The sequence below is a fragment of the Loxodonta africana genome, chromosome 9, assembly GCF_030014295.1.
Source record: "Loxodonta africana isolate mLoxAfr1 chromosome 9, mLoxAfr1.hap2, whole genome shotgun sequence".
NCBI lineage: Eukaryota > Metazoa > Chordata > Mammalia > Proboscidea > Elephantidae > Loxodonta > Loxodonta africana.
In genome coordinates, this window is record NC_087350.1 from 84,072,905 (window position 1) to 84,082,949 (window position 10,045).

Below are 10,045 nucleotides of genomic sequence, written 5' to 3' on the forward strand. Positions count from 1 at the left end.
CCCAAGGTCACACTTTAAGTCAAGATTTAAATCCTGTTCAGTCTGGTTTCAGTCTTGACCCTTCATCTCTCTGCTCTGTCCCTTGGCTTAGATATGGCAGGCTTTCTCACGCTCTGGCTGATCAGCTCTCCCCCAGCTGGAGCATGGCCTTCACTTTCAGGCCTTGAGTAGTTCAAGACTCCACTCTGGGCCTCAGTTTTTCCATCTGTAGAGTGGGAGCAAAAACATTTGCTACTCAGATTTACTGTGAGGATTGAAGGGAAGCAATGCTTGTAAAAGATCTTTGTGAGACTTAAGCCAGTATAGGACTTTGTTGTTATTATTTTTAGCTGTCAGCTCTGTGCCAAGGCATGGGGGCTTTTCAGTTGTTAGGAAACTCAGTGAGTCACCAGGGTGAATGTTTTGCCAGGAAAGCTAGTGCGACCTTGGGCCTCATTTATTGAGGCCTGGATAAGGGAAGTGAGCCATTCAATTCTGCACAGATTCCTCCAGGGGTGTTGTCCTTGAGACTGGCCTCCTGGTATGGGAGGGACTTGATGAGCTGGACCACATTCACTGACCAGGGAGCTCCAATTCTCAGGGCCCTGGAAAACCAGTTGTAGACGTGAGCCATAGGGCAGGGGTTGCAAGATCACATGCTTCAACGGCCAGGCATGAGCACCTCAAAGTGGTGGGGACTGTGGCTAACTGCAGAGTGCTGGCCTGAGTAAGACCTGACTGTTGCCGTGAGGGCAGAATGCAAACCAGCATTGCCTGAACTTCGGATTCTTCAAGAGAAGCTGAAATTTCCGGTCTTCAAAACCAAGTTATTTAAACAAAACGTGTGTGTTGCATGGTTGACAGTTGGCAGCCCTCACCCGAGGGATCATGCAGGGTCCATTCATGCATTCATTTACTATTTTCAACAAATGGTTTCAAGCTCCTATTTGGATGTGGGGGACTGTCGGTCTTCAGACTCTCCGTGCCTGCTCTGAGCGCTGCACCTCCTTGCTTCTCCAGCCTGTCAACACGTTCTGGACTCGTGTCCCACTCCCACCCACCCCTGCCCAAAGCCTGCCAGTATCCTCAACCTGGACTCTAGGCTGACCTACCTTTGGGTTCCTCTGCACCTGTCCTGGAGGTTCTGAGGGACCGGTGGACCCTGCTCAACTGCCTCTCCCTACCCCAATCTGGGCTATTTCACATTTTCTCAGACTTCCTCAAAGCCCCTCTGTCTGCACTTCCACCCATCTTTTCATCAGCAAATGGCTTGATCTCCTACTTGACCGGGGGAATAATCAGGCAGGCTTCCTGTGCCCTGCTCCTCACTCTCCTGTCCCTCTCACCAGCAGACCTACTGGCCTGGAAGTCCACACATCTCCCCCTTGGCTGGAGTGAATGTCCCCTCTCCTTTACGGACCCCTCCACATCTGAGCCCAGATCCCACTTCACCTGCTTTCTAAGCTAGTCTGCTCCATGAATAGCCTTCTCTGTCTCCTTTACCGTCAGCTGCTTCCTCTCTCAACCTGTAAATATACTCAAGTCTCTCCCACTTAAAATAACACAACTCAAAGTGAAACATCTCTCCCCTTCACCCTTTGAGCCCCATCATCAATATCACTTGCTTTGCCTCTCTTTTCAAGCAAGTTCTCAAAGTTCTCAAAGAGGGGCCTATACTGGGTCTCTCTGCTATCCTCAACTCTTCCTCACCACCTCTCAATCTCCAGGACCTGGTTTCTGCCCCTATGGCCTGAAGATAAAGTGCTCACCACAGTTACAGATGACCATTGGGCAGCCAAATCCAAAGGGATGCTTTCCAGGTCTTAATGTACTTCACCCTGAGGCTGCCTATGTCAGTGTGGACGACACCAGCCTTTGGAAAACTCTGCTTCTCACTAGCGTCAATGGAACATTCACTGTTTGTTCTTCTTCCACGTAACACCTGCTCCAGGAGAGGTGTCTGAGTGTTGATGTGTGGCTCTAGGCTCGGCTTCAGCTTCCTCCTGCACTGTCTCCCAGGGGCCTTCAACCATTCCAAAGGCTTCAACTACAGCCTTCATGACCACAGTTTTCCACTTTCCTCTTTCAGAGACTCTAGACCAGTCCTGCCCAAAGGAAATATAATATGAGCCATATATGAAATTTAAAATATTCTAGTCTCCACATTCAAAAGGTGAAAAGAAACAGGTGAAAATAATTTCAATAATATATTTTATTTAACCCATATATCCAAGATATTATAATTTCAATTTTCATTTTCCTAGTAAGTCTTTGAAATCTGGTGTATATTTCATACATATAGCAAATTTGGATTTGCGTTTTAAGTGCTTAATAACCACATGTGGCTAGTGGCCACCATATTGGATGACACAGGTCCAGACCCTAATTTCCAACAGCCTGAACATCTCTACCTAGAGATTCCTCAAAAACAACATGTCCAAGACACATGGACTTTTCAAAGGAGGTGCCATTTGAGCTTGGCTTTAAAGCAGAGTATCAGTTTTCCAGGATCTAGGGCAGATATTCCAGGCAGAGGGAACAGCATATGAAAAACAAGGCATGAGAAAGCAAGGCATGCATGGAGCAGTATGGTTATTTGGTTTGAGGCAGTCTGATACGAATCCTGGCTCACCACGTATGGGCTGTGTGACCTTGGACAAGCCACTCAACTTTTCTAAGCCTCAGGTTGCCCATTTGTCAAAAGGGGAGAATAACAGTACTTAATCATATAATTGTGTGTTAAAGGAGGTAATAGATGTTGCTTACTTTAACAGTGCCTGGCCCATAGTAAGTACTCAAGAAATGGCTATCATTTTATAGTAGTAATATTATTGCTGGACATAGAGAACACTGGGGCAGATATGAGACATAGAGGCAGAAGGGATCAAATTGTGAAGGGTCTTCAGCAATGGCCTACTGAGTTTGGACTTTGTGCTAGAAATGGAGATGAGTCAATGAATGAATAGAGTGCAGACATGATCAGATTTCTGTTAGAGAGGTCCCTTTGACTGTAAGGAGGAGTAAGAGAGGGGGAGACTGTAAGCAGAGCTGGCTGAGTGATTGAGTGTTGGGGAGAGGGAGAGGAAGTTCTCATTTATGACATCCAGGTCGACACCTGGCTTGGCCAACTGGGATAGGTAGCAGATTTTCCGAGGGATGCCTGTAGAACACCTGGGAAAATTCCAGTGGGTATTTGGAAATAGGGATCTGGCTCCCAGGTGGAGATTTTGGAAAATTTAATGCATGGGTCATAGCTGAAACCATAGACTGGTAAGGAGACTCAGGAAGAATGAAGTGAGATGTGAAGGGGGCCAGCATTGGAGCCCTGGGATCATCCATGTTCGTGAGGTAGATGGAGGAAGAAGAATGTGGGGGAAGGAATTTGAGAGAAGGAGAGGTTAGTGAGGTAAGAAGAAAATCAGCAAAGGTGACATGGAGGCCAAGAAGGAAGATTTTCCAGAGGCAGAATGGTCAACAGTGTTGAAGTCAGCAAAGTCAAGGAAGACCACGACATATGGAGGCAGAAGTCTGATTGAGGAGGGAGTGTAACGGGAGTGGCAAAGGATCCACCCAGTGGGTTCTTTCCTGAGCTTGACTGAAATGGGGTTGGGGGAAGCATCAGGAGTTCACAGCTGGAGAGGGAGGCCAGGTTGAGGCAGAGAGATTTACTTTTAGGTAGGAAGAGACCCGAGTCTGTGGCAGCCATTCAAGGGAAAGGGTGGAAGATACAGGTGAGAGGGAAGTCTCTGTAAAGGGAAGGGCTGGGGCACAGGAACCAGAGCTGAAGTGGAAGGTAGGTGTAGATGCAGGTGAGTGTTTTTAGTGGCAGCTAGAGTTTGAGTGAGGATCTACCTTCAGGCCTCTATTCTTCCTGAGAAGGATTGGTTGAAGGGCTGTCAACTGAGAAGATAAAGCAATTAGGGATGGGAGAGAGCAAAACGCTCTGAAATGATGCCTGAGGGCAATGGAGCTGAGGGCAAAACAAATAGAACCCCACAGGCTTCCAGAGTTGGGGGTGTGTGTGTGCACATGCAGGCATGCACGCACGTGTCCCAGGAGAGTCCAGGCATGAGATTTGGAATCCCCTTGAAGAAACTTCCCTCCGGCTAGTCGGAAGTGTGAGATGCCCTGAGAGGTGCACTCCACATCAGCCACACCCCCTCACAACCCTGCCTTCTTCCCTGGCCTTCAGGTAGACTTGGGGTTGAGGTTCCTGTTCTGTAAGATCTATACCGCCCCACCTCTGACTGCCCAGCTCTCACTGGTTCAGGTCTGACAGGCGTCAATAGTGGCAAGGGACAAGAGGTCATGAGGAGGGAAACCTGGGGAGGAAGGCGGCATGGCAGAGGGTCTTCAGGGGTGAAGGTGGGGAGGCCCACGGTGTGGAGGAGAGGAGCCAGAAGTGAGCTCTGAGCCCTCCCCTGAGTTAGGGGCTCCTGTGCAGGCAGCCCTCTCAGAGGCCTTCCCTCACAGGTGTTTGGCCTTGGCTCCGTGGCTCATATGGTTCTAGGAGAGAATAAACTTGGGAGCTACCTCGGTGTCAACTTGGGGTTTGGCTTCGGAGTCACCATGGGAGTGCACGTGTCAGGGGGCATCTCTGGTGAGTGTGTCCCAGCCTCGCCTGACTGGGCAAGGGCAGGTATCCCCTGTGGGCTCTTCCTGCCCACGTCTAGCCATCCCCTTCCCTGACTCAATCCGTGCTTCTCCCTCACCAGCCACCCAGAGAGAAGAGAACTCTTCTGAACTCCTTGCCTCTGACCATCCCTGGCTCAAAACTCTTCACTGAGCCCCCTCGACCCACCTTCTTATTTTATTATTTTGTTGTTGTTGAGAATGTGCAGAGCAGAACATACACTAATTCAACAATTTCTACATGAACAATTCAGTGACATTGATTACATTCCTCAAGTTGAGCAACCATTCTCACCCTCCTTTTCTGAATTGTTTCACCTCCATTAACATAGACTCACTGCCCCCTAACTTTTCTGCCTAATCTTTTGATTTGCTATTGTCAATTTGATCCCATATAGATAATTCTTAAAAAAGCGCAATGCTCAAGGAAGACATTCTTTACTAATTAAGCTGAACTATTGCTTGGTTTAAAGAAGACTTCAGGGAATATTTTTGGCTTAAGGTTTAAAGATTATCTCAGGGCAATAGTTTGGGGGGTTCATTCAGCCTCCACAGCTCCAGAAAGTCTGGGTTCCATGAAAATTTGAAATTCTGTTCTACATTTTCCCCCCTTTGATCAGGACTCTTCTATAGAATCTTTGGTCAAAATTCAACCCACATTTTTACTTGCTGGGTCATCTTACACAAGTTATTTAACTTCTCTGTTCCTCACTTGGAAACCCTGGTGGTGTAGTGGTTAAGTGCTACAGCTGCTAACCAAGAGGTCCGCAGTTTGAATCCACCTGGCGCTCCTTGGAAACTCTATGGGGCAGTTCTACTCTGCCCTATAGGGTTGCTATGAGTCGGAATTCACTCAAAAGCAATGGGTTTGGTTTTCGTTTTTCAGGTTCCTCACTTTCCTGCTAACAAAACAGAGGTGGTGGTACCTGCCTCTTGGGCAGAGAGTGTGTCCTTGATAAATGGCAGCCATTATTATTACTGTTGTTTCTGATTTGTTTCTGCTCTCACTCCCCCACACATTTGCCCCCTCTTCCCAGGGGCCCACATGAACTCAGCTGTGACCTTCGCCAGTTGTGCTTTAGGCCGCATGTCCTGGAAGAAGTTTCCTGTCTACGTACTGGGTCAGTTCCTGGGCTCCTTCCTGGCCGCTGCCACCATATATGGCCTCTTCTACAGTGAGTGTCCTGCCTGGGGCTGTGTGCCTCTGGCTTCGGCCTCCACCTCTGAAGTATGGGCAGACCAGACCTCCGTGTCCTGGCCTGTGAAAATGTCTGAGTGAAAAAAGCCTTCGAGGTGTCCTCCGACTGTTGATCCTACAGCCTTATTTCTGGGGCCCTAGTGGGGCTTATCTGGTGGCAGGTTTACATCTCAATCTGTATCTCCACAGCATCCATCAACCACTTCTCAGGTGGACATCTGACAGTGACCGGTCCCACAGCCACTGCTGGCATTTTTGCCACCTACCCTCCCAGTCACATGACGTTGTGGTGGGGCTTCCTCAATGAGGTCAGTGGTCCAGGGCAGGTGCCCCTCCCCACACCCCTCAGAAAGGGGCCCGCAGGTACCTCCTTACTCTAGAGAGGAAAGGAACTCTGCTTGGGAAGGCACCAGGTCATGTCTGCCAGTGGGCTTTGATCTGGGGCACTGCTGTGGCCTTGGGCTGCCACGGTGTCTGCTCCCCAGGTATTGTTGACAGGATTGCTCCAGCTGTGTCTCTTTGCCATCATGGACAAGCAGAACAACCCAGCAATGGAAGGGACACAGGCCCTGGTGATTGGCATCCTGGTTGTCATCATTGGGGTGTCCCTAGGCATGAACACAGGATATGCCATCAACCCATCCCGGGACCTGCCTCCCCGCTTTTTCACCTTTATTGCTGGCTGGGGGAGTGAAGTCTTCAGGTATTGCCCCATGCCAACCCCATTCCTGCCTGCTTACTTGGGCTCACTGCAGGTGGAGGGGCGGGGGTGATGTGGGGAGTGGCAAAGGACAGCCTTCCCGCGGAACTCCCTGGTGGCCTGGGGAGGCACGAGTGGGTCCCTCCTTCCCCCCAGACTGGCACTGAGGGGTATCCTGCTCCATCAGCCCTGCTGCAGACCAGCCCCTGGCCCTGAAACAGGCTGAGGCTGGCCGGAGCCCCAGGCTCAGGGGCAAATCTGGGGCTAGGATGGGGATAAATGCTTGCCCTGTCGCAGCCTGAGGTGGATACAGGTGCTGTCTCTTGCCTACAGAGCCAGGGGGAACTGGTGGTGGGTACCAGTGGTGGCACCGCCCCTGGGTGCCTACATAGGTGGCATCATCTACCTGCTCTTCCTTGGCTCCAACACCCCACGGGAACCAAAGACTCCGATGGAGCCCAAGATGTATGAAGAACACAGAATATCCGTGTTGCCAAAGACCAGGTCTCATGCATCCAAGGCCTCTCCCCTCACTCCCGTCTCTGTGTCCTCTAAGATCTCTCACAAGAGTGGACTCGCAGCCCAGCCTGTCTCACCCTTAAGTGACTCGGCCATCTCCATAGAGCACTTCTAAGTAGAATATCATTTGTGACCATACCCTCACCCCAATAAAGAAAGCCTTGTCCACAGAGCCACCCCTGCTTCCTGGGGGCCTCCTGTGGTTGGGCTTCACTCCTGGATTCTTCCAGAAACTCCAGGCTTATGCCTTAGCCCAAGGGCTGAGGGGGCTACAACAAGTCCTGAGAGCTGGGGCTCCTGCTGGGGACAGAATGGGGAAGAGTAGACTTGTGGTTTCGGCAGGAAAGGAAGATGAAAGGATGCCCAAGACCTAATGGATGACTTTCAGGCCTGGGGTAGGGAGAGGGGTGCTTGGGGGAAGGATCAGAGCTAGGTGGTGGGGGCCCAGCTTTGGGGATAGCTTGAGCTGCCCTTGGATAGGATTCTAGACTCTCCCCCAGTTCTTCCCTCCTCCAGTCTGGCCAGTCCTCTGAGTGGCAAGGCCTAAGTGGGTAGATCAGAGTTTCTCTGCCTTGTTTTCATTATTGCCCCCTCAGGAGCTTTTTAGATTTTTTCCCCCTAATTACATGGTATTTTAATACCATGTATATGCTGTGTATGTACTTAGCTTCTGTATGTGTATCTGTGCTTTATACTTTAAAAGGGTAAGGTTTTTTCACATTTCCCCCTCCCCCCCAAATCAATTTTTGCTCCCTTGAGGTTGAAAATGCCCCCTTTAGAATGCCTGATGTAGAAGGCAGGAAGGGGGCTGGACTCCTTTCTTCCTGGTGTCTGAGCTCTCTCACATTAAGGAGGCATTTCAGAGTTGGAATGGGAAGAAGATGCAGACAGGGAAATCCTTCCCAAAGGGTCAGAGACAGGACAAAGCTGTGTGAGGCTCCAGGGAAGCAGGAGCAGGTGTTGGGTGGGAGTGGAGTAGTCAGGATCCTCTGACCCCAGGCTCAGGCGGGAACCATCCCTCTTTCCAGGACTCAGAAAGAGCATCGCCCAGGCTTCTTGTCATCACTCATGCATTTATTCTTCCAACAATGCTTGAGCACCTACCTACCGTATGCAGGCCCTGCCTGGGCACTGGGTCTCTGCCCACATGGAGCCCACTCTAATGGGGGTTGTTAGGTAACTGTGAGGAAGGAGCTAAACGTGGAGGCTGTGAGACTTGGAGGGGGCTCAGGGATCAGCCTAGGGACTGAGGCCAGCAATGGCTTCCTAGAAGAGGAGACAGAGCAGTTGGGGGTGGGAGTGTCCTTCCTAGGGCTAGGAGCAACACTTTACAGTTGGAGGTGACAGGGGCAGAGGAGCGTAGACTTCCTTCTAGAGGTGGTGAACTTGGCGAGAAGAGACTTAGAAAGGCCCCCATGAGCTACATGTGCAGAATGCTAGAAAGAGGGAGACTGGCGTCTTCAGTCACAGTCAGAGTGATCACCCAGGAAGAGCAGCGACACACTGAACAAGTCAGTGCCGGTGCGGTGGAGAGGAGAAGGGACTCATAAATGCCTAGGAGGTCACACTGGCAGGAGTTGGGCTCGAATTGGATGTGGGAGTGTCTGAGGGAGAGGGAGGAAGCAGGAATGACTCCCAGGTTCTGCAGTGGGGATGTTCCCACTGACAGCAGGGCACAGGGAGGAACTGGTCTGGAGAGAGAGTTGATGAAAATTGATACTGTCAATGTGTTGAGTTTGAGTTGCCTGTGGGACTTGGGCTGGGCTGTCTAATGGGCACTGAGGGGCAGGATGGTTAGAGCATTGTGGTGAAAGAGCATGAACTCTAGAGACACACAAACCAAAAAGAAAACCTGTTGCCATCGAGTGGATTACAACTCATAGAAACCCTACAGAGACCCAATAGGACAGAGTAGAAGTGCCCACATCGGATTTCCAAGGTGCGGTTAGTGGATTCAAACAGCTGACCTTTTGGTTAGCAGCTGAGCTCTTAACTATTATGCCACCAGGGCTCCAGAGGCACCCAGTCTCAGTTTAAATCCTCTCTGCCACTGATTTGCTGTGTGATCTTGGGCAAGTTACTCAAACTGTCTGGGCCTTGCTTTCCTCAATTGCAAAATGGAAATAATATTACCTACCCCCTTGTGTTGCTGTGAATGTTAAATGAGATAAAACATGTAAATTACTAAGAATAGTGCCTGGCACAGAGTAAGTGCTCAATAAACACTAGTTATTACAACTTTTCTATGATCTGGTGCACAGAAAAGAGCTGAAAACAGAGGCTCTGTGTGAGTGAGGTGTGGAGAGGTCATCTCAAGAAGTTTGGCTGAGGAGAGCAGCCAGGGGGTGGCGGGAGGGGCTGGAAACAACACAGCTGTCACCCAATAGGGGGACTGATGCATACATTGTCGCACGCAATGGAACATTAGACAACTGTGAAAGCTAAAGGACAACAGCTACCTGCCAAAACATGGAAAAATTCTGGAGGCATAAAAAGCAAGTTCCAGAAGATTGCATACACTATAACACTGGTTTTACAGTTGAAAGTCAAGCAAAAAGTTATATATTATTTGGGCATACATATGTCTGTGAAAAAAAGGGATGATTCTTCCAGGGAGATAGAGATGAGGGATGGGAGAGGGTGGAGCATGGGGTAGGTGCAAGCTATTGATTATTTTCAAATTCTGGGGTTGGGGGTGAGTTTATGGGTTTGTTAGATGATTATGCTTAATAACATATAAATGTGATGTATAGTTCTTTGTATGTATCATATTTTAAAAAGGAGACATAGCTATTGCATGAGAAGGCGCAGGGCGGGGAAGGTGGTAGATTGGAAGCCCAGTGAGATCACAGTGGGTGAGGTCTGGACAGGCCCACGTTCTGGTTCCCACCCTCGTCTGGCCTCTGTGACCGCTTCAGCCTCTGGCATCCTCATGTTCTGGGAAAGTGACTTGGAAGTAGGGCAGCCAGTGGCTCTGTCCAGAACCCCTGACTGGCCACTCCTTGGCCACAGTCCTG

At 49.9% G+C, this 10,045-nt stretch overlaps 1 protein-coding gene across 2 annotated transcripts; it reads left to right on the forward strand.

Moving 5' to 3' along the window:
- The first annotated feature begins 2,568 nt into the window (after positions 1-2,568).
- Positions 2,569-7,143, forward strand: AQP7 (aquaporin 7). 2 transcript variants are annotated; one of them, XM_023545330.2, is made up of 5 exons: positions 2,569-4,579; positions 5,649-5,786; positions 5,999-6,117; positions 6,295-6,512; positions 6,902-7,064. In XM_023545330.2, exons 1-5 carry the CDS (start codon positions 4,480-4,482, stop codon positions 6,978-6,980), a joined length of 654 nt encoding a protein of 217 aa, XP_023401098.1. In that variant the 5' UTR covers positions 2,569-4,479; the 3' UTR covers positions 6,981-7,064. The 2 variants fall into 2 exon arrangements, with proteins under 2 accessions (XP_023401098.1, XP_064146969.1); XM_064290899.1 differs by having other exon boundaries at positions 4,465-4,579; positions 6,843-7,143.
- The last annotated feature ends 2,902 nt before the right edge of the window (positions 7,144-10,045 follow it).